The sequence below is a fragment of the Mytilus galloprovincialis genome, chromosome 1 (assembly GCF_965363235.1).
Source record: "Mytilus galloprovincialis chromosome 1, xbMytGall1.hap1.1, whole genome shotgun sequence".
Taxonomy (NCBI): Eukaryota; Metazoa; Mollusca; class Bivalvia; order Mytilida; family Mytilidae; genus Mytilus; species Mytilus galloprovincialis.
In genome coordinates, this window is record NC_134838.1 from 79913413 (window position 1) to 79939218 (window position 25806).

General features: G+C 31.3%; 1 protein-coding gene across 2 annotated transcripts; it reads left to right on the forward strand.

Annotated features, from left to right (window-relative positions):
- LOC143085257 (NXPE family member 4-like) lies at nt 1-22790 on the forward strand. Of its 2 annotated transcripts, XM_076261508.1 has the most exons (7): nt 1-81; nt 2659-2775; nt 6611-6642; nt 15483-15578; nt 17315-17983; nt 18903-18952; nt 21938-22790. In XM_076261508.1, the coding sequence occupies exons 2-7, from the start codon at nt 2773-2775 to the stop codon at nt 22711-22713; spliced, it is 1626 nt and encodes a 541-aa protein (XP_076117623.1). In that variant the 5' UTR covers nt 1-81; nt 2659-2772; the 3' UTR covers nt 22714-22790. The 2 variants fall into 2 exon arrangements, with proteins under 2 accessions (XP_076117623.1, XP_076117629.1); XM_076261514.1 differs by lacking the exons at nt 1-81; nt 2659-2775 and adding an exon at nt 3237-3325.
- Nucleotides 22791-25806: the final 3016 nt, after the last annotated feature.

A 25806-nucleotide genomic window follows, 5' to 3' on the forward strand; every position in this document is an offset into this window, starting at 1 on the left:
ATCAATTTGATCAAGTAGACACAAACTTTCTCAATGCAAGGATCCTAGCGCTAGCCACCGAATTATATATTACATGTAATGGTAAGTGGCTTTGATTTTATTATATAATCTTTACAAATTATCTATCAAATTAACTTAATTCTAAAAATCGATACCAATGAAATAGGGGACTAATCATTTTTTTATCATGGAAAGGGGGAGAGGCTGGTCAGAATAAATGAGGAATCAAGCTTTTTTTTCTGTGTGTGGAAAAGGAGGGGTTCAATTGTTTTTTTTTTAATAAAATCAGAGTGGGGGGGGGGGGGGTTACACTAATGTCCTGACAATGTACTGACAATGTCCTGACAGTGTCTTGACAGTAATGAAAATGCTAAATTGTTTTTTTATTGTTGGAAGGATTTACTTGAAATTTAAAACCAAGCAAGATTACAACTTATATTTAATAAATAAAATTTAAAAAAATTTAAAAAATATTTATACGAGTTAGAAAACTTGACCTGACCAACTTGACTTTGAAACTACTAATGTCCTGACTGAAAAGAAACGGCTAAAAAATGTTTTATTATTGACAGGATAGACTTCAAATTCGATACCAAGGAAGATTAAAACATTTAATACAAAAATATAAGAAGAAAAACGAAAAAAAATATTTCTAAAAGTTAGGAAACTTGCCCTAACCAACTACGTCCTCCCGTGACTTATGTCCCGACTGATGTAAAATGCTAGCTAATAACTTTTGTTCTTTGAAGGATCGAGTTCAAATTTAATGTCAAGGAAGATTCTAACATTGAATATAGAGATATAAGAAAAAATATTCAAAAAATTTTAAGTGTTAGTAAACTTGATCTGACCAACATCGACTCTGCTCTGACTAATGTCCTGATCGATGTAGAAAATGTTAATAATTTTTTTTGTTATTGAAAGAATTGACTTAATTAAAGTTCCTCACCAAGGAAAATTATATTTTTCAAAATAAGAATTTAAGAAAAATAAATTGTTTGTTAATTTTTTAAATGTGATAAAACTTGACCTGATCAACTTAAATGATCTTTATCATGATAATTAAGTCAATTCTTTCAATAACAAAAAAAAACATAGTTTTTTTAGTTAATGAGGGATTAAACATGTCAAATAACATAAAAAAAGGACAGGAAATGGTCTTCTTTTGATTTCAAGATAACGTTTTTACAAGCATTCAAAGTAGAATTATGTTCGAATCACATAGAAATATAAAAACTTATAATAAACATAATTTTATGATGTCACTGTCTTTTGGCTTTCTTCTACACATATATTATGAATTATAAAAAGTGCATCCAAGTTCTTTCATAACTATTTTTAAATAAATTTCAAGAACTAAGTCTATTCTGTCTTTAGAGAGAGAGAAAAAAAAACAGCCGGTTATATAATATTTGTCTTTTCTTCATCAGTCAGGACATTACAGGACAAGGTAAACAGTGGTCAGGTCAAGTTTAAAATATTTTTATTTTACATTTTTATACTTAGTGTTGTAATCTTCCCTGATACCAAACTTGGTAATATCTCATTAAATAATAAAAAGGTTATTGACATTTTTATAACAGTCAGGATATTCATCATGACAGAGATCATGTTGGTCAGGTCAAGTTTTCTAACATTTCAAAAATTAACAAACATTTTTTTCTCATAAATTCCTATATTTTATGTTATCATCTTCCTTGGTAAGGAACTTAAGTCATTTTTTTTCAATAATAAAAAGATATCAACATTCTCTGCATCGGTCAGGGCATTAGTCAAGGCAGAGTCGACGTTGGTCAGGTCAATTTTTCTAACTCTTTAAATTATTTTTTTTAAATCTTATTCTTGTAGCTCTATATTTAGTATTATAATCTTCCTTGACATCAAATTTGAATTCGATCCTTCAAAGAATAAAAAAATAATAAGCATTTTACATAGGTCAGGACATAAGTCACAGGAAAGATGTAGTTGGTCAGGTCAAGTTTTCTAACTCTTGAAAATATTTGTTTTCTTTTTTTCTTATATTTTTGTATCAAATGTTTTAATCTTCCTTGGTATCGAATTTGAAGTCTATCTTGTCAATAATAAAACATTATTTATCCGTTACATATCGGTCAGGACATTAGTAGTTTCAAAGTCAAGTTGGTCAGGTCAAGTTTTCTCACTCTTATAAATATTTTTTTAATTTTTTAAAATTTTATTTATTAAATTTAACTTCTCATCTTGCTTGATTCCAAATTTCAAGTAAATCCTTCCAATAATAAAAAAAATTTAGCATTTTCATTTCTGTCAGGACACTGTCAGGACATTGTCAGGACATTAGTGTAACCCGAGTGGGGGATCAATATTTTTTTTTTGCACATGGGAATATGTACTTACATACTTCAAATCAAGCTTATTTTATTAATCAGAATTGTCACTGGGGTCATTTTTCATTAATCAGAACTATAAAAGTTAAAGTTTTTGGCTAATGCAAGCATGGACAATATTATAAATTTCAATCAAACAAGGTAGTACATGTGCTACCGATTGTTGATCTCTTCTGCTAATGTTAATACTGTTTGCCACAAGCTTATCTATTTCTAAATGTGGAGACGACAGATTTGATTTAAAATTTACATGTACCATTAGGGCAAAATTAAACAATTTTCCAATTGGCAGATAAATTGTCACGTTGAAACAGTTCGGATATTATGTCATTAGATGATCAAGTAGACACAAACTTTCTCAATGCAAGGATCCTAGCGCTAGCTACCAAATTATATATCACATGTAATGGTAAGTGGCTTTGATTTTATTATATACTCTTTACAAATTATCTAACGGCTTGGTTCTGTCGGGCAGACAGCGCACGCTTCCTAGCACGTACTATTGGTGTTTCAACGTATGTCACAAGGTCAATTTCTATTATACTATCAGCATGGTCACTGGGGCCAATTTCTATCATTCTATATCAGAAAGTGGGGCTAATTTTATTAATCAGAATTGTCACTGGGGTCATTTTTCATTAATCAGAACTATAAAAGTTAAAGTTTTTTGCTAATGCATGCATGGAAAATATAAATTTCAATCAAGCAAGGTATTACATGTGCTATCGATTGTTGATCTCTTCTGCTAATGTTAATACTTTTTGCCACTAAATTTATTTCTAAATGTGGATACGACAGGTGTTTACCATTAGGGCAAAATTAAACAATTTCCCAATAGGCAGATAAATTGTCATGTTGAGATAATTTGGTTATTATGTCATTAGATGATCAAGTTGACACAAACTTTCTCAATGAAAGGATCCTAGCGCTAGCCACCGAATTATATATTACATGTAATGGTAAGTGGCTTTGATTCTATTATATACTCTTTACAAATTATCTATCAAATTAATTTAATTCTAAAAATAGATACCAATGAAATAGGGGACTAATCATTATTTTTATCATGGAAAGGGGGAGAGGCTAGTCAGAATAAATGAGGGATCGAGCTTTTTTTTCTGTATGTGGAAAAGGAGGCGTTCAATTGTTTTTTTTTTTATAAAATCAGAGTGGGGATCAATATTTTTTTTTTTGGCACATGGTAATATGTACTTACATACTTCAACGTCAAGAAAAGCTATACAACAGTCACATAAAAATATATTTTACCACCATTGATATACATTTAAGTAAGACATCAAATGACTTTGGTCATATAGGATGCTGCCATTTTGTGTCATTTTGTCCAATATACAAGGCATAGGTGCTTCATAAACCCGAATAATCCAGTCGATATATTTCACTCACTTCAGTCACTATATTCGCAAACATTTTTTTTTTATTTAAAACAGCTGATTAGTTTATTAAGTATAAATTACTATGCTGAAAGCATAAACTATCTATATTAAGGTTTATAGACTCAATGAAATGATTTTGATTTTTGGTATTTTAACGCCACTTTAATCATCACTTTTCGGCTATTTTCGTGACGGCCAGGCTTTATAGGTGGAAAAAGCTGGACCTTTGATAGTAAAACTGACAATCTTAGTCAATTAAGATTGCATTCAAGTACAACCACACGAGCAGGATTCGAACTCAAAACTTCAGTGTTGACCGGTTAGTAGTTAAAGTAGTAACTACTTAGACCACTCAGCCACCGAGGTCCCCAGACTCAATGACGGTTTCAATAAGGGAAAACGTAACACTTAAGTTTTCGCAGCATTCAAGAGAGGGACAAACAATCGATCATTCCTAGAAAATAATATATTATTACTGTTTCACAAAGTTTACATTTTAATATATAATTTTTGCAGAGCTACTTAGAACAAGTTTATCAATTACTTCCAAACCATGATTTCCGATATTATACTGATTGTTTGTTTCAGATCAGCAATTTCGGAATCCAGGTGCTGCATTTTTTAGAATCCAATTAATAAGCTTAAAGAAGAAGACTTAACCTTTTCCCCAATAGTTTTTAATTTTATGACTTCAGATCTTAAAAGACAAATATTTTCAGTTTCATCAATTTTTGCATCCATAATGAAATCTCTTTCGTTTTAAAGTCATCATAATTAATGTTTTCTTTTCTATCTGACTCGCGATCATCCATAATCTATCGTAAATAACCTCTTCCGTTCGAACCTATTCGCCTATGTCCAACGCGGCCATATTGTATGTCGAGTTTGACGATGACCTGATTCCGTAAGTGACTCGCTGGTTGTTTGAAATCGTTCTTTAAATTTTACAATTACGATTTGAGCAAAATCATACAATTCGCCAGAGGGCAAATAAATTGTCACTTTGAGACAATTTAGATATTAGTCTTGAGATGATCAATGTGGATAAAAACTTTTACATGAATAATTTGGATCCCAGTTCCAGCCACCAAATTAAATGACGTGTAATGGTAAGCGTGTATAATTTCATTATGTGAAAGGTTTTTAACTAAATATTTTTCTTTACAAACTATCCATCAAATAAAATTTATTCTTCAATTGATATCAATAAAATAAAATATTTACAACTGTTTTTTGCGTAATGTAAAACCTAAACTTATTTTGCCTCAGTACGTTTTTTCTTTTAAAGAAATATATACGAATAAATTTATTTATTATACGGAATTAGTTGAAAAAGACTACTATCAGGTAAATAGTTCAAAAACCATTAAATTGATATGCATTATTTATTTTTTTGAGGCAAACATTTTCTCGTTCAAAGACCGGTTAGTAGTCCAAAACCTATTAATCATAGTTTGTGATGGTCGTTTTAAATTAAATACTGACAGCAAACACTTTCATGTACTTTCTGTATCGTTTTAGTTAACAAATTGCTCGAGACTACCGAATGATTTTTTCAAACTGCATCTGAGCTACACGTGTTTACGCTCTTTTGTTATAAATGCTGCAGCTACTAATTCAGTAGTTACTAATTATTTACCCACAACAAAATAACAATCTTTTTTTACATAGCTACTTATCAGTCGAAAATCATTCTATCAAAGCTAACATCAGATTGCAATGTAAAAACCAAAAATGAACACAATAACATATACATATAAAACAACACTTAAAAATGGGCAGGTCATCATAAAACGAGTCAGAAAGAAAATCGAAAATAAATTCACTATTAGGCAAATTGTCACAAAACACATATAAGAAAAGTTCTAGTCTATTCTAATGTATTTGTAAGTTTAGCATTTCTTACTTCGTTATTTATATTCTATATAAAATAATCTTCTTAGTTTACATTATTGTGATATTTTCTAATGAATTCAATTTCAGTTTATCTGCTTGTCATTTATTCGTTTAGGGTATATTAGTATGAATTATCATTGATATGGTCATAATTAAAACTCTACTGTTTACAACACGCATCTGGCGAAAATAAAAAAATGTCAATCCAGAGGTTGAAGTCATAAAACTTTGCTCAGTACTCGGAGAACAAAAATCATGCTCGAAACATGAAATCCAGCATTTTGATTGGTTGATTTTCGAGTACGAGTACAACTGACTCGAAAATTTTATGACCGCAAGGCCTGGTATCTATGATGAAGTTATTTACAACCACTACATGGATGCCACTGCATGTGGAGTTTTTATTCCCCAAAGGTATTCTTTTGCAGACGAAACGCTTGTCTGGCGCAAAAACAAAATGTCAATAAAATTGAGAATGGAAATAGGGAATGTGTCAAAGAGACAACAACCCGACCATAGAAAAAACAACAGCAGAAGGTCGCCATATATATGATTAAGTTATTTACAACCATTTGGTTGATGCCACTGCTTGTGGAGTTTTTATTGCCCAAAGGTATTCTTTTGCAGACGAAACGCTTGTCTGGCGCAAACAAAAAATGCCAATCCTTGGTTCTATGATGAAGTTATTTACAACCACTAGGTTAATGCCAGTACTTGTGGAGTTTTTATTCCCCAAAGGTATTAATTTGCAGACGAAACGCTTGTCTGGCGCAAACAAAAAATGTCAACCCTTGTATCTATGATGAAGTTATTTACAACCACTAGGTTGATGCCACTACTTGTGGAGTTTTTATTCCCCAAAGGTATACTTTTGCAGACAAAACGCTTGTCTGGCGCAAACAAAAAATGTCAACCCTTGTATCTATGATGAGTATATTTAACTTTTTTCAGTTTGAAATGCAGACTCAAAAGAACAACATGACGTAAGATAACAAAATTTCCTTAAATAATATTGATATTTAATTGTCATTATGAAGTACTAAAGTGAGTTCTGTATTATGTACTCTTCATATATAGTTAATTACATGTACCTCTAAACACAAGTTTGATCACTTGTAAGTCATCAATTTTACATGTTTAGGAAATAAAATGTTTTAAACTATGGAAGACGTCAAACAAACTAAAGATCTTTGACAAACGTTACTATTGAGGCTCTATCATAGTCAATCTACCATTTTTCAGACGCTATATGCTCTTACTTGACTTAAACACTTTTGCTTAAGAGTCTGCTGAAGTACGCATTCGTGCGCAGGATTTAACCGCTGTGTTGACAATCCGTTGATGGCTTCAGCTGTTTTCTGCTCTTTGGCCGGGTTGTTGTTTCTTTGCAGAAAATAAAGATAACGATTTAAGAAAACCAATGATACATGAACTACTTTCATATATTTGTTAATATTTTTAACTAACAGGCTATCCTCCTATATGCTGTTATATAACTTATTATAATAAACTGTTTTATTTTATGTATATATGTCAAGTTGTTAATATTCTTTTACTGTGTCGGATAAATGCTGATTAGACAGCAATTAATACAGAACGTGTCATAAATTCACTGCACTACTTAATAAAAAGAAAAACACGTTGCTTTCTCTAAAAAAAGAAATGTAATCGTTAACCCAAATGCCTGTTTTATACGAAAGGTCAGATAATGGTTAAATAGAGATCTGTGCTTATGTTCCGGACCATATGAGTATTTGGACCATACGCGTATGGTCATGACCATATGCGTATATTCATATGGTCCTATCATACGCGTATGGTCCGACCGTACGCATATGGTCGGACCATATGAGTATAATACTCGTTTGGTTATTAACGGGCCGGACCGTATGAGTATTGTGACCATATAGGTATTTTTTTCAGATTACATTATAAACGTTTCAATAATACAAAAACTTTATCTAAAAACAACAGTGATGGTTACATGACAATATATTAATTTTATAATACAAAAACTACGTAAAAGTTAAAAATTGATGCCATAGTTAGTTTTCATCACTAGTTATATTCTTGCATGTAGGCTTAGGTGACGTTCACTTCCACACGGCATCATAGCTTTTTTGAATTTGTAAGAATTTTGTGCACGATCCTTTTCATTTACACCTTTTGCTTGCGAGTGAAAAGCTACCTTTTTGCAGCTGCGTACAGTTATACTGAGGTCTACTTTTTTCAGAAGCTCTAGATCTCAAATATCGTAAAATGACTGCAATGCACCATATTCACAAGGCAACTTAAATAAACTGTGTTACTTTTCAGTGACTTCTTGTGTAACAGTTCATAAAGAAATTTTTGAAATTTATTTTTTTTAGTCGACATATTGCCATTCACTCGTAATAACAAATCGGTGATGACCATCGGTAATGACCATTGGTATAAAATGTGATTACTATAAATTTGACTACCTGTGACATTATCTTATTCATAGTGGCCCTTAACATTATATCCACCATGGTGGCCCTTTATGTCCATCATTATACCCCCTGTTGCTTAATCAATACACAAGGTATTAATTATAAACTAGTCAAGGATAAAGGGAAATCTTGGATGCATTGAAGTGTTAAAATGATATAGCATACATGACATACAGGTCATATGTCTCAGGTAAAATATACAGATATGTGTTTGTCAAATTTAATAACTGTGATTATGTCAAGAAAATTCAAAAAACAAAATGAAATAATAAAACTATTTTAAAAAATAGCTTTATATTTTTTTAATTGACTCATGACTGTTTGTTTGACAATATACCTTTTAAATAGTTTTTAATCAATTTTAAAAGTTATTATTTTTACATGTACTTTATGGTAAGAAGAATAAATGAATATCATCTTCTAATATAATGCAAACTTTCCCAATGCCTGCCTTTTTCTATTGAAAAGGTGTTACTCAAATTAATTTTCTTAATTTAAAATGGTTTATAATTAGATCATTGTAGATAGACTGATCTGCATTCAACACTGTTTAACAAATGTTAAAAAATGTGTTTAGGACTTATTCTAAATAAAATTAAGGCAATTCATTATTTCTCTATTGAATAAATATATCCGAAATATTCATAACAACAAAATTTCATAATATTTTTATTGTCATATAAACATATTGTTTTTAGTTTGTGACAAAAAAAACCCCATTATAATGCAAAGAAATAACAATTCTATAAGAAATTAACACATGGAATGTTTTTTTTTTTTTAGGTTTCTGCCCTCAGTTCTAATTTACGACCATTTTATAAAGGGGCAAATATTTTAAACATGTTCAGATATTGAGGTTTGGCATTTCTTTCATTTTATTGTTCTTAAGTGACTTTATTATGAGAAGGTAGATAATTTTCAAAAAGATTATCTCAAGTTATTTTGTTAATTTTACCATTAAGGAAGGAGTGTTCTTCATTGTCCAGCAAGTGCACAGTTTCCATATTCTATCATTTCTAGGAATTATATATTGTCCGCTATTTTCTATTTCTAAATTATGATCACTAACTCTCTACTTTAGTGACACATTTGTGTATATACAGTTTTTATCAAAGTTTTTATTTTTAAATCTATTTTCAAAAATATTCTTATATTTTTCTTTAAATTAATTTTTCATCAAGGTCTTTAAAGGGTTTAATTCATTCAAGTCCCTGCAGTTATTAAATTTATCTCAAAGGCCTGGGTTGAGGAAAATATTCTTTGCAAATGTATACCAAGAATATGTACATGTATCATGTCAGTCCAGTACTTTCAACAATATAATGTACACACAAAAAATGATTTAATTAATAGACCATAAAAGTGTCACCATCTATATAAGTGTACTTTTGTCAAATTTTAGCCTTTAACTGACCGAAGATACCATATTGAATTAGTTCATAGTTGTTTAAAAAGCAAGACAATTTTTTTTCATAAGATTCACTTTATTCAGAGATAGGAACATTTTTCATTATGATAAGCATTTTTAATGCGTTTTTATCAAAATTTGATGATAACTAGGGTGGGCATTTGGAAAATAAGTCTCTTCAACACTAATTGTTCATGCACAACTCTTGTTTTCAGATTTCAAAAAAAATAAAGATAAGAATTACTTGCCTCATGGTTTATTTAAAAATATCATTTGCTTGATTATTAATTATTATTAATAATAATTCATTAAATAATGCAAACAAACCATTGAATAAAGAACATGTACGTTTATTATTTTTTTATTTATTAAAAATTATTAATTAAAATCTGTTGTCTTTCAAATGTTAGTCAATAACTTTATCTTTGACTTTTTTTTTGTTTTTTTTATATTCAAAATTCTTACCAAGATGAAATTAAAAGAATAAGAAACAAAAACATACAAAAATGAATATAAAAACAAATAAAAAATAACAAAAAATAAATTTGAATAAATTTAAAGACAGATAAATCAATAAATAATATAAATTAGAAAAGAATAAAACAATATTTTATTCTACATTTTCAAAAAAAGGTGAAATGTCATTTTTAAAAAGAAACCTGAGTTACCTGAACAGGTAAATTTTAATGAAACATACAAGCTGAAAACTTCAACCTTGATTGATTTCAACAGATAACATAATTAGATAAAACATCAACTATGTTTTATGACCCCAATAAATGGCCAACATCTCAAGATTGAATACCCCAATAAATGGCCACCATTGGATGTTGACCATGCAAGAGGGTGGACATAATTAAGAGGATGTCACAGGCTGTACTGTAAGAAAAATGAAGTATGTGAAACTTCTTATTTTTTATTTAGCTTATCTTTTTATTATAATATAATAATAAAATATGATAGCGTCTTTTTAATGAACGGTCATACCATATGAAGAGTTTAGAAGTATCAAAAGTAAACTGTAACAGTGTCAACTACCCCGACCATACGCGTATGGTCGAACCATATGAATATATACCCATATGGTCATGACCATACGCGTATGGTCCAAATACTCATATGGCCCGGAACACTTACAGTACCTTTTTTTTTTGTTGATTAAATGTAAGTAACAGTTATATACCGCTGTTCAATTGCTAGTAATAGATTAAGCAAAAATAGGAACTTATAACAAACTAAAACGGAGTAAATCATTCTATAGGATATAGAAACTGACATGGATTGCCAATGTAACTGCTGTTAAATATGGGGCAAAATATTGTTAAAATTATCCCATTTCCATCTCTGCTCCCTCTATTTGGCCCGAAAGAAAATATTCTTGATAAGAGTCACCCTCTGGATGTTCATTCTGGGTTGCTGTTTTCAAAAAATTATATTAGTTTTCTTGCTACAGTCGAAATGCTTATGGGAAGACATTTAATGAAATTAATCATAAGTATTTGTTTGTGTAGCCAATTTTAGAATAGTTCAAAATTATAATCTGAATTCTTTTTTGACACAGTTACTATGATGTATGTAAATAGAAAGGATAATTGTGTATTTTTAGTTTATTCTATTTTCAGAACAAAACTATTCCTACACAGAAGAGCATTATTTAAAGAGGTTTCCTCTTCGGCGCAACTATTATCTATGTGCGAAAAAAAGAGAAAGGAACGTTCACTGCATATTATATTCCCAATCAAAGAGCAAAATGTTCTGAGGGATGCGATTGCCATTGTTTTTATTGACACATGTATACATGTAGCTAGATGATATTATTTTCAAAACTAATTCAACTGCACATGTAAACTGTAATTTACGTAATATGAATAGTTACAAAATAGCCAATCCCGGATAAAGTGTATGAACAATGTACTAAGGCCTATTGTGTTTTATTTTTGTACTATAAATTCCAAGTTTACTTTCCACAGCAGTCATTGAGATACAGAGTGAGAGAAGGTACTTCACTTCGTATCTTAATTATCACCTATTTCCTACGTTAATTCTGGGAGGAACCCCATTCCTAACTCTTCAAAGTTTAATTTCCTTTGGGTCAGCTGTCATGACTCCTTTCCGTACATATTCCTCGGTTTAAATTGCGACCGTTTTTAATATAATACGATGTTTATCGACAGAACGAGTTAATTTTTCTCGAAGTGTATTTACATTCAGAATTGCCGGAAGTTACTTCCGGAAGGGAGACAACTCAAAACGATAATATGGAAGACTCTGTTTCGACTGAAGGGGTGTTGTAGTTATATGGAATACATTTATTTTAATTTAAATGATGCATATGATTTAAAATTATGCAACAACAGTAACCCTCAATAGCAGACATACAAAGAAAGGATCCCATGAGTTTTAAATTATACAATTGAATGGGGAATCCAGAGCAACCATTCAATCTAGATATAGCTAATACCCCTTGAAGTCCAGAAAACTATACGCATGCGCATAATTACCTAAACAAATCTTGGAGCAAGAACGTATATTAAATTTTAATTGAACGACCTAGATGGTTCTTTATTTCTTTATGGAAGTACAATATCAAATATCAGTTTCATAACGGTGACATATAAGAAAAACTCCACTTCAGTTCTTATATGACAGAAATAGATTCATCGGAATTCAGAGAACTCTCGCATTTTTATCAAAACTGGGGACTCCCCTCTGACGTGTTTCTAAATTTATAAAAACACTAAATATAAATACTGCTTAATTCTGATTTTCCGTGTTGTTAAAAACACGCATATAAGTAAAGGGAAATATTTTTTTTAGAATGAAGAGCATCATACAAAATGTACTTCGGTCAACGCTTTTATACCCCAATGAAGTTACAAAAAGAAGCATTCAATTCTTAAATGAATATTCACTTACATATAATGTGATTTTGTTAAAAATATATGATAAACAGATTAATACATAACTTAGCATTAAGTGGTAACATTTGGTCAAATTATGCATCATTATGTTAAAACAGTTGTCTCCAGCATCGAATGGTAGATTATTACAGATCAATACACAGGAGTGGTAACATTAGTCCAGAACATATGTTCAGAATATCTATAATTTTATATGTGATAAAACAAGATTATTTATTTCTAAAATCTGACAGGCTAATATCAGTCCTGAAGGCCAAAGGTCCCAAGGTTGATATTGGTCTAGTGGTGATACAGCATGCGATAAGGATTTTTCTATGCATGATATGTTTATCATATCTTTAAACAAAATCAGATTCGTGATATGTAAGCGGAGAACCATTTGAATCTGAGGTGAAATAGGTACCAATCTTCACCCTTATCCGAAACAATAGCGTAACATCACAACAGAGAAAGTCACATTATAGATTATCAATCAAAAGAAATATTAACACAAGAGAACGTAAACTGAACGAATAAATTTGATATATGACACAATGTAAAGACAAAACAATTGCAATCATTTAAGGGGTAAGATGCTTACCAATTTCAGAAACAATAGCCATAACCTTGAACAAAATGCCGCCAAATAGAGTAATGTACACAGGTAAATGAAAATAAAATTGTCGTTCATAGTACGATAACAGAAGTGATAATTTTTAGTAATACCAAACGCTTATAAAATCTAGCATTACTAATAGTAAAAATAAAAATCGAAATCTTTTTTAAAAGAATAAACAAAAATACCGAACTCCAAATAAAAAAAAAGGAAAATCCATAAAACCTGATCGAATCCAACACTCTATTATATCAACCAGTAGAACGAAACAATTGTCATAATCATTACTTTGTACAGGCGTTCCAAAGAAATGGGTGGAATAAAAAAGGTTTTATAGGTAGCTAAAAGTAAACATTCAAATAATTAACAAAACTAGAAGGCTTGCTTCATATTCGGATCTTTATCTTAACACAGACAGAGATGGACTACGTCAAACTAGCATACCGATTTCTGACACACGTGACGATAACAACTTTACAATTCTCAACTTACTATTCCTTAGAAGTAACATTCGGGTCCATCGTTTGACGTTTTATTTAGAAAGTACCATCAGAGGTAGAAGTTTTGTAAAAGCATCTTCTGCACACAATTATTTAAAAATATAAAACATTTGTTTTTTCTTAGTGTTCGATCGAACCTTTTTTTCTCTCTCAAAAATTTAGAATGAAAACAAATATCTTTTTTTACCTTCATTTTTCGAGAGTTTATTTTTTTCAAATCACTTAAATTTTGAACAGTAAATACTGTTTGCCTAGGAATACATATTGTATACAGGGAGCTCACATTGTCTTTTATAAGAGGCTGTTTCTGTGTCAATGTAAACTGAATACAGACATCTTACTTTGTCGTTTGTAAAAGACTGTTTCTCTGTCAATGCATACTGCATGTAGGGAAATACTTTGTCGTATTTAAGAGACTGTTTCCCTTTCAATGCATACTGTATACAGACATCTCACTTTGTCGTTTGTAAGAGACTGTTTCTCTGTCAATACATACTGTATGCAGGGATCCCACTTTGTCGTTTGTAAGAGTGTTTCCCAGTCAATGTATACTGCACATAGGGAAATACTTTGTCGTTCTAAAGACACTGTTTCTCTGTCAATGCATACTGAATGCAGGGATCCCGATCTGCCGTTCGTAAGAGATTGTTTCGCTGCCAAGGCATACTGTATGCTGAGAGCACACTTTGTAGTTTGTAAGAGGTTGTGTTCCTGCCATTGCATATCGTATGCAAGAAGCATACTTATCCGTTCGTAAGATGTCTCATTTGTTTTTTGCGTGATGCACATACGAAGTAAAAATAATTGTCAGACTAATCCTTAACAAGGCTCCATGCTTTAATATTGATCTGATAGATCTGACAGGTCGTCTTTGATCGAGTTGTTGTTTCCCTTTTTCAAAACATCTGAAATTGGAAATAAAGCCGGTAAATGATTTAATATTTAATGTCAAATAATTTGATTTAGTTTATATAAAAAAAGAGAACGAAATTGATTTCTAAGACTCAAAACAGGATGTCACTCTATCTGTACGTCTCGTATTGATGTTTTTACCGCAGAAAAACACATGCATTTTCAGCCATAAAATACCATTGAATGCAAATGTGTATCTAATACATTTTTAAGCTCAATTAGCATCGTTGTTTCAAAGTTGTAGATCTGCAAAAAACTTTACTGTTAAATTAGTAGACCTCATTTTGTTTGTCGCTTCTCTTCCTTCCACAATAAATTAATAATCATGCTTCTGTGTCCTATAGGTACCATACATAGTCGCATTTGTCATTCTAGTTTATGATTATTCAATTTGAGTTATTTTGGGAGAAAAACGAAAATAAAGGCGTCCGAATATTGTTTCCATCATCGGAAGGACTTTAAAGTAAGGACAAGCATTCTGTTTAGGACTGTTTAAAAACTACACATTATTTTCATTAGTACTTTGAGACAGGACAATTATTTTCGCTTTTTTTTTAAAAATATACTATGAGCAAAGTGTATCTGCTATTTCACATTTACTATCAAAATCCGCGGTTGTCACTGATATAACGACTATATTACCTAGGATTAACTTGGAAGAGATAGTAAATAGCAAATACACTTTTTATAGTATTTGTATGTTCATAGTATACAGAAAAACAGAAATCAGAAAATAACGAACTTTGGAAAAAAGAAAGAGGGCTAACAAAAATGTTCTATCACCAAGTACCGATTACTTTTTATACCTTTCCTGATATTCACCAGCCATAAAATCTTTTATAAAAATTCACCCTACAACCGTTTACATACATTGTACTTTCAACCACGCTCTTAATGTCCGCAACATCGCGGGTGTGTTCTAAAGAACATAATTTTAAGTCGAAACTGTCATTTTCGATTTCAAATCGTCTCTGATCAGATAAGATTAATGAAGATGAAAACATTTTTTTTTGCAGGTTCAGTACGACCTTTAAATTAAATAAGAAACTTGTATTTTGGTCATTGATTTTTGCTGTCTCAATACTTTACCTTACAACGACAAAATTGTTCGGGTACGTATAATAATTGTTGAACTCTTAATATATTCATCCTTCCCGTCATGTGCCCCTTTGATGCTAATTTGCGACTGCTAGTTAAGTATTATCATCGGAATACATGTAGCTCCATGTACAATGCTATATATATATTCAAATACTAATGTATTTTTCAAAATCTTCCCCAAAAAACATTTTCGTCATTAATATTGCATTCAACCCAACTGTTCCCTTACTTTATGATCAGTATTATGATTTTGGTATCAGTAAATTAATACCACATGAACCATACTGAATAGCATTCAATTTGCTATACATTTATTCACTACAATCTGGCAATGTCTGTATTTTGGCATTGTACAAGGTCATTTGTTACTTTGACTATTTTAAAATGACATACAATACAAGTTTGATCTCACGGTTGTTTTTTTTTTACGAAAATTTGCGCACAAGTTTTTAGTTTACCTAGTCAATTCAAATATATAATAAAAGATATACCTTCCGGTGCTAAACGTTAGAGATCATTTTAGACATTAAATATGCTAACAATTTTGAGTTTTTGGACATTTTGTTCTTCTGAAAGACATATAACTTTTGTTTTGTTTCAAAAGATATACACAAATTTCAATACCATTTCTTTTCAAATAATTAATTTTTATCAAAGTTTCATGATTTTAGAAATAAAAAAGATATTTGTTGCTGTGTACATATCTAATTAAAAAAATAATCATTGGCTTTTTTGTAAAAATTGATGAAAATAATCTTAATGTGTATTCAAGCCTAGCGTCATTTAAACAAAAGTGTGGTTCATGAACTCGTTTTCAAGTTAAATCAGTCTGAATAATAAAAATCAGCCGACAAATGCACCTTTTCCCGACATGTATAATTACTTACACCCAATTTCTATTGAACTTTTGTGGACAGTTGTCTCATAGCAGCCATACCTACACATCTCCAAATTTTTTATAATACAAATAAAAACGGAGCGGATTTTGTCCTTATTTTTCCTCACACATTCACACAGACTAGGAGAAACGATTTCATGGATATTGAGGACACACACGAAGTAATATTAAATACAGTAGCTAGCTTTTGTTAAGTCATGTGGACAAAGGGATTCCGACAACCACTGGAAAAAAGTGTGTGTTTGATAAGGGCCAAATATTACACGCAACTAACCCCGTACAGATCTATCAATAAGATTTGGTCGCATATTAGCCCAAAGAGAACGTGTCACGTAGTCTTGTCATTCAAACGATACTTTTTAACATTGTCTTAAAGCAGGAGGTTTAGCTAGCCCTTTAAACAGGTTCAACCCACTATTTTGTCCTAAAATGGCCTGTGCCAAGTCAGGAATACGGCAATTGTTATCAAATAAATCGTTTCTATGTATGTTGGCGACTGTTTTTGTTGCAATTCAATGTTCCTGTTGTTCCTTTGTATTTTTTTTTCTTTTATGTGTTTCTCTCAGTTGTAATGTGTTGATCGGATTTGTTTTTCTCTCAATCGATTTATGTCTTTTGAACACCGGTACATAGCTGTTATTTTTCTCCTAACATTCAACAATGTAAGTCTTCTAAAGGGTAGCCTAGCTGAATCTGGCAAGATTTGCTGATTAATTCAAAAGTGAGAGAAGAGGTTGGACAAAAGAAAACTTTGATCTTTGAAATAAGTAAATGTATTTAATACTCTCTCTGTATATATATATATATATATATATATATATATATATATCGGTCGGTTGATTATTGTAGATGGCAGATTTTGTCTCCTGGATACAAAAAAGACGTCGAAACGTTTACTGCTACTGATTTCAAGTATTATGAAAAATACTTTAAGTATAAAGGCCTAGATGTCGGAAAAACTCTTGTTTATTTGCCGAAATCTACAGTGGAAATAATAAACAATAAATCAGCTACGTTTACTACTGGTGATATTATAACACTTAGAATAATCCTCCATAATAAAAATGGTGACGTTTTAAATGAAGGTGGTGATTTTCTAAAAGTTTGGATGTCTGAGAAAGGGAAAGGCGCAGGTTCAGCGGGGTATGTAGTAGATCATGGTAATGGTACGTATATCGGAGTGATAAGGGCATTATGGAGCGGATCTCCAAACATCAAAATTTCATTGTCATTTGCAAAAGAATCTATTGGACTATATGTAAACTACATATATAGAAATGGAATGTTGAGGACTGTTCAAGGGATTTTTAAGAATGCACGTGGAGAAACTGGTCAAGGTTTATGTGGGATACACACACGAACAAAACACGGCATCTGTGACTTTACATCATTAAATTATGGAATGCGATGGTTTTGTTTATTACCAAATGCACCCGGGTTTGATTGTTCAGACTGGTATTCCATAACTGGAGATATGACGGTACCTACATTTACACAATCACAGATTCAGTTCTTAAGGTAATTCATTTTTATATTCAAGGAATTTCTGATTTATCTGTCTGTAGGACTATGCTACTTCGAAAGGAGGGTAGTTCAACTAACCTAATAATGATTTCATAGTTCAGCTAGCAAGCAAGATAACCAAAGATATTAAATTTAAGCTACACACTCAATGCAATCGGCTGTAAAAAGTATCTCACAATGCTTCTATTTTATTTGTTCTGCTTGAAGAAACGGCATAGCATCTTGAGGGAACTAGATGACTTTCTTGTGGGAACGACATAGAATATTGAGGGACGCCATAGTATCTTGAGGGGCTAACATATTCTTTTTCTTTCATGACCGCATTCAGCCACCGTAGAATATGTTTTTCTATACTGAGAAGAAAATGTATGGTCCTATACATATAAACCTGTCGATATTCATAATGTGGTATTGCATAGTCTTTCTCAAATTAGTCAAGAACTCTTTATGATTGCTATTTTAGTCTCAGAAGCATAAAAAACTATAACTTTTTTAACTGTTCATGGTCTCACATAACATATTTCAAAGAAAGAATGTCTTTGCATTTCAATATGTGTGACGTCATGTGAAGTTGTTGAATTTCAGAAAATGTTATCGTTGGGATAACTTGACATACTAAGGGACTTAACGAATGCATTTCAATTTCCAAATTAAGAGGAAGAATCTTTGTGCATGTATATGAGTTATGCAAAAATAATCTGTACAATCTAAACTAATTTTTTTATACCACACATTTCTTGTTCTTTTATTGCTAAATATATTTAAGAGATGCAGTATATATGTGTGGTTCGATTGAAAAGATGTGTTCATATACTTGAAGACCTTTGTGATTTGTTCTTAGTGACGGTTTGACATACATTTTATATGATCGTTTCTAAATATAGTTTAAAAATAAATAAATTTATACTTGCAGTTCTACTAGATATAAAATCATAAAGGAAATTAAAGTTGATGTACTTGGTGGTAAGTTATTAAAGTAACCATGGTAACAGGTAATATCTTTTTCACAAAAATGGCATGAAGTTATTTCATGTAACTGGGGTGTCTCCCTCCATCTTGAATTTTGAAGTAGGATATAACAATAGGTTTAGATCTTTAATGAAATGTGCAAATTTTGAGAGTAGGGTGCAACTCGTGTGTAAGGCTTTTCCTGTTACAATGTAGTATAGAAAATTTTGTTTTGTCATATTTACGGCTGTATTTTCTATAAAAAAACATATATTTTTGTTTGATTTTTTTTTCAACTCTGCCACATACGGGGATATAACTCAGATAGTAGGGGAAATAACACGGATAAAGTATTTTTTATAATATATTGTGGGGAATTTACCAACCTTAATCTCTATCAAGAAAACAAATACGGTGACCCATTTTTGTCTTTCTTTCATCTGAAGACATGTTATATGAGCTATCTTCTTACATTTTGTCTTTAAAGTCTATGACGTAGTTTTCTTTTTATAAAAAAAACAATGGATTTTCCATGCGTAATCTATACAAACTATTGCACAACCTGTAGCATAAAAAAGTCTGCTGACCAATACTTTTTATTACATTTTGAAAAAACATAATAAAAACTACATTCTTACAAATTATTAAAAACATTCTATATATTTAAATTAAGACCTTAAGTTAATTGTAGATTACAAATGCCCTAATTATAAGATACTTATGTAGGATTGTCATAGTTGTGTTGTTTATTTTTTATGCCCCTATCTCTAATTTCTATTCATTTGAATTCCCAATCATTTTGTTTCGAGCATATCTAGTGGCAGAAAAAAAGATACCAAAGTGACAATCCCTATTCGTAAGTCGAAAAATAAACCTGATAATACCATAGCAAATATAGACAGGACACCAGTACAAAGCTGAAATCATAATTTCATTGTAACTATTCGTGATCTAACTAATGAACAGAATCAAGTATTTTTTCTGAAATCCGTATCAATCATTTATCAAACACTGAGGTTATAACAGTTCATTTTAGATGTTTTATTACACGAACTGGTACAAATAAAAAAATCATATGATTACGACACCGTTATTATGGTTATGCCTAAATACTTTTCTAGATATATATATTTGGTTATAAAAAATTGCAGTCGTACAACAAGGAAAATTTTCAAAAAGTGTTTCGCATTAGACCTCCAAAATATAAGGTACGGGGAAGTTCATTGGCAGTCATCGATAAGCTACCGACCATCCTCGTGGACAGGTCACCTTGCCTCATAGATCCATAGGTAATAAATAAGGTATTATCACATAATTATAAATGATACTTTATTTTCAGAAGTAAACATAATGAATTAGAAGCTGATTTAAATTGAATTCGTTTTTAAATCAATTATTATCTTTATGAGAAATATAACAAATTAACGACCCTGTGACAATAAAAAGTAAAATCACAAAAATACTGAACTCCGAGGAAAATTCAATCGGAAAGTCCCTAATCACATGTCAAAATCAAACGAATGGACAACAACTGTCATATTCCTTACTTGGTACAGGCATAAATTGCTTATTTACTTACGAAATTAGAGCATGTTTGTCAATCTTATCCTTTGAGGACAGTTTCAATATTTTCTAAATAGATATAAGAACATGTGGTATAAGTGCCAATGAGACAACTTTTGATCGAAGTCACATGTTGTAAAAAAGTAAACCATTTTAGATCAAAGTATTGCTTTCAACACGGAGCCCTTGCTCACATAGAACAGCAAGCTATAAAAAGTCCCCAAATGACTAGTGTAAAACCTTCAAACAGGTATAATCTATAAAAAACGAGAAAGGAGAAACACTTGAGCCACATCAACAAACTAAAAGCACTGAACAATATGTTCCTGACATAGGACAGGTGCAAGGAAATGCAGCGGGTTAACACGTTTTATCAGGCGCCAACCTTCACCCTAACCTTAATGTAACATCGTAACATAGACAGACGGACTATTAAATATCAACTGAAATAGTTTAACTCAATCAAAAGACATATCAACAAAAACGAGTAAACATACACTGAACAAATAAATTTGATCTATGACACAATAAAAACACAATATTAATAAAAACAAAGGGGGATATAAAACAGTATTAGAAAGACAACTATAATTACCTTGGTCAACATGACGTTTGATAAAAGAAAAGTTCACAGGTAAATATAATAATTTTGTTGAAAACAGAACATGGATTACGGAAATATGTTTTTAATAAAATAAATAAATTTGTTGTTCATAGTTCGAGAACAGAAGTGTATGTATAATGTTTTGTAATAATCACCATTTCGGTGTAAAATTCATGTCGAATGTGTAAGTAAATTGACCAATTTGGCTGCCAACACTAGATTCAACCACCAACTATGACTTTTTTTTTAAATGAGATTTTTGGAGGAACGTTACACTTTAATCTGTTGACCCCCAATTCAAAAGGAATCTTCTACTGCCCTATATTTTCAAAACGAGCACCTCGAGTAACCATTTCTTAAAAAAATATTTTCGGAATAGTTTTATGACTTTGACCTTAAATTACTTTACTAACTATTCATGATCAATCTGTATAAGTTTCATTTCAATGAAGTAAATGACACTCAGTTTATCATCCTGATATCTTTTTCCTGTTTCCAGTGACCTTGTCCTTCGATCTATTGACACAGACATTGATTGCTTTTTTTCTTTCGATATATCTCCCATCTGTATCAGTATAAATACAATCGAACAAGGTAAACTCAAGGTATCAATTAGAAAATGATATTTTGTACACACGGCCGACGATAGTGACGAACAGAAGGACAAACAGGTTTTCATGGCGCTTTAGATAGAATGTTCATACACAAAAATTAAATCTAATGTATAATCCTTAAAAGAATTTATTATATTCATGTCAAGCTTATAACATGTCTGTTTAATATGAATATAGTGTATTTTTGGGGACACTTGTGTATTGTTTTTCTTTTTGCAGATAAAACCATAGGTCATCCAGAGCACTCGTGTAGTCTAATAAATCCGTCAGTCACATGGAACATTTCATCCCCAGTTGGATATCTTTATAATAAAACGTGGCATAATCTCTTATGTCAAAAAGTTGAACCAAGTTTTAACAGGTATTTAGCCTGTCTAAGAAACCGGGAGATTTACATGGTTGGAGATTCTACAGTGCGAGACTGGCTTATATCAATGGCTGATATTTTAAATGTTACACGGACAACAGGTACTCTAAAAGGTCATCATCAACCAATCAAAAATTTCAGTAAAAATAAGAGAGACAATATTACTATTACATGGACTGCACATGAGTTCCCATTTTTCACCTATACACCGAATGGGACAATACATCATTTTAAACCTGCAAGCTATCATCTTAACGTAATACGTACTAAAAATCCGATCGTAGTGCTGCATTGGTATATCCATATAGGTTATGCTCCATTGTCAGTTTATGAAGAACATGTAATGAACGCCAAAGACGCTATAGTTAAATTCTTGGATCGTGCGCCTGGCGCAAAAATATTCATTAAAGGTCCACATTACTTCGAACAATACGGTGAAGGTGTTCCATATGATTTTGTGAGATATTTGCATGATAAAATGATATTCAAAATTTTCGACAATATCAAACATAAAGTTGTGTATTTAAACGAATGGGATATCACAGTTTCTTCAGAAAATAAAGATTTGCACCCGCCTTACGATTTAAGAAAACCAATGATACATGAACTACTGTCATATATTTGTTAATATTTTCAACTAACAGACTATCCTCCTATATGTTATTATATAACTTATTATAATAAAACAGTTTTATTTTATGGATATATGTCAAATTGTTTATATTCTTTTACTGTGTAGGATAAATACTGATTTCACAGCAATTAAATACAGAACGTGTCATAAATTCACTGCACTACTAATAATAAGAAAAACATTGCTTTCTTTAAAAAAAGGAATGTAATCGTGAACCCAAATGCCTATTTTATACGAAAGGTCAGATAATGGTTAAATAAAGATCTGTGCTTACAGTACCTTTTTTGTTGATTAAATGAAAGTAACAGTTGTATACCGCTGTTCAATTGCTATTAATCGATTAAGCAAACATAAGAACGTGTAACAAACTAAAACGGAGTAAACCATTCTATAGGATATAGAATCTGACATGGATTGTCAAAGTAACTGCTAAATATGGAGCAAAATATTCTTGTTAAAATAATCCAATTTCCATCTCCGCTCCCTCTCCTTGGTCCGGAAGATAACATTCTTGATAAGAGTCATCCTCTCTATGTTATGTTGTGCTATTTCAAAAATTATCAAATTAGTTTTCTGGCTACAGTCGAAATGCTTATGGGAAGACATTTAATGAAATCAATCATAAGTATTTGTTTCCGTAGCCAATTTGAAAATAGTTCAAAATTATAAGCTGAATTCTTATTTGAATTCTAATTGATATCCCGAACTAACTCTTTTTTTGGGGGGAAATCATTCAAACTAGTTTATATGGTTTAGTCATTAGCTATCATATTCAAGATATGTCAGACCTCAGTCTATTTATACCACAGATAATAAACTCGAAGCTTTTGGAGTGAAAGAATATATAGTAATTTTAAGGCAAATAAATATGTTACCATCAAATGTATGATACGACTATCTTTTGTAATAAACAAATACATTTTGAAATATCAAATTAAACTATCGTTTCGGTTATTCATGGTCTGACTATGATGTATGTAAATAGAAAGGATAGAAAGAGAGAGGAACGTTCACTGCATATTATATCCCTCAAAACAACAACTGATATTACTTCTTTACCGGATTTTCTGTTTATAATTGATACATGTATCTTTGTAAATGATTACAACAATGTATATTGGGCCAGAATATTTATTTTTCTTGTGTGATAAGACTATTATAAGATTGATTGATTGTTGGTTGCTTAACGTCCAGTGGCAAATATTTCATGCATATTCAGGACGAGAACAAGTTCACAATAAATACAATAGGTAGGTCGTGTCATAAAAGAGGCCATAAGGGATGATGGTCGGAGAAATTTGGACTGCCACTGGCAAATGAGGGTATATTGGATAGGGACAGAAATTTTGCCTTGTAACAGGCCACCTACGGACCCTCAAAGAGTTGTTGCAAGGGTTCTTAACGTGCAAAGAGCGTGGCACTCTCTTTACACGAGACATCGGATTTAACGTCCCCAATCTGACCGACGTGACTGCGAACCTAATACATCCCGCACAGCCAAACGGACGCCCCGCTTCGACAAGCGTTTTACTGCCAGTCGGGAGAAGACCAAGTGACCATATTTCTATTCCCCAGTCATCCTTGGGGGCTTTTTTTTAATAAGATTGATAATTTTAATCTTAATGGGGGCCAGAATATTTATTTCTAAAATCTTCCAGACCCCACCTTAGAACCAAATGAATGTCCACTTACATATTATGTGATTTTGCTTAGTCCAGAACATATGTTCAGTATATTTATAATTTTATATGTGATAAGACAAGATTTTTTATTTCTAAAATTTGAATGGTTTCTACCTCAAATTGAAACTATGGAACTACTATATATTCTGTTAATACCTCCAAACGTTATGATCAACCACCTGTACATTCTTTCATATTTTATCTATGTTGTGTCTATTCTTCCTAGTCAGTTAATTATTGCGTCCTGTCTCAAATGTGATTGTTATGCTGAATATTCTAGACGTTTTGTTTTGATACATCTTTGTTCTATGAAAATATCATGATATAATAGTCTAACGGCTTTATGTTGTGTTTATAAATATGTCTCTCAAGTAAAAAAAACCTAATACATCATGGTATAGTTCATATCATTTTGCCGAACAACCTGATACTCTCTGTTAGAAATCATTACGTCATGTGCACATGCCTTTTACATTATGTTCAAACAGAATGCATTATATTCAAACACTTTTAACGTGATATGGAAACAGCTTATACGTTTTGTGCAAACATCGTTAACGTTAACGTTATGTGCAAACACCTATTACGTCATGTGCGAATGCCTATTACATTTTGTGCAAATGCCTATTACATTTTGTGCAAACACCTATAACGTTATTTCTAACACCTATATCATTTTGTGCAAACACCTATTACGTTATGTGCAAATACCTATTACCTTATGTGCAAACACATATTACGTTATGTGCAAATGCCTATTACATTATGTCCAAACATCTATTGCGATATGTAAACGCTTTTTTGACACAGATAAAAACAAAACGCATCAATGATATTCACTTTGAAAATTAAGAAAATTACAAGTTTGAGCTTTCTAAAAAGCTGTTGATTGCTTCGCTGTAAATATGTCTGCATTGGATTGTTGATTTAGTATTGGAAATGTGGCATTCGAGATATTGATTGATATTAAAATGCTATATAAATATATATAAATACATATGAGTAAGACAACAACAAACGACAACCACTGAATTACGGGCTCCTGATTTGGGACAGTTTCATACAGAATGTGGCGGGGTTAAACATTTTAAAAGGAGCCGAACCAGCCCCTGAACATGTGACAGTACATCATTAGAACAAACTATAACACGAATGTGTCCAAAGTACACGGATGCCCCACTCGCACTATCCTTTTCCATGTTCCATGGACCGTGAAATTGGGTATTAATCTAATTTGGCATTAAAATTAGAAAGATCATACTATAGGAAACATATGTACTAAGTTTCAAGTTGATTGGACTTTAATTTCATCAAAAACTACCTTGACCAAAAACTTTAACCTGAACGGACGCACAGACGAACGAACGGACGAACGAACGAACGAACGGAGCCACAGACCAGAAAA

Coding starts and splice junctions, on each gene's coding strand:
- LOC143085257 (XM_076261508.1), top strand. Junction 6,643..15,482: donor ACTCAAAAGAACAACATGAC/GTAAGATAACAA, acceptor TTTTTTTTGCAG/GTTCAGTACGACCTTTAAAT. Junction 15,579..17,314: donor ACAACGACAAAATTGTTCGG/GTACGTATAATA, acceptor TGATTATTGTAG/ATGGCAGATTTTGTCTCCTG.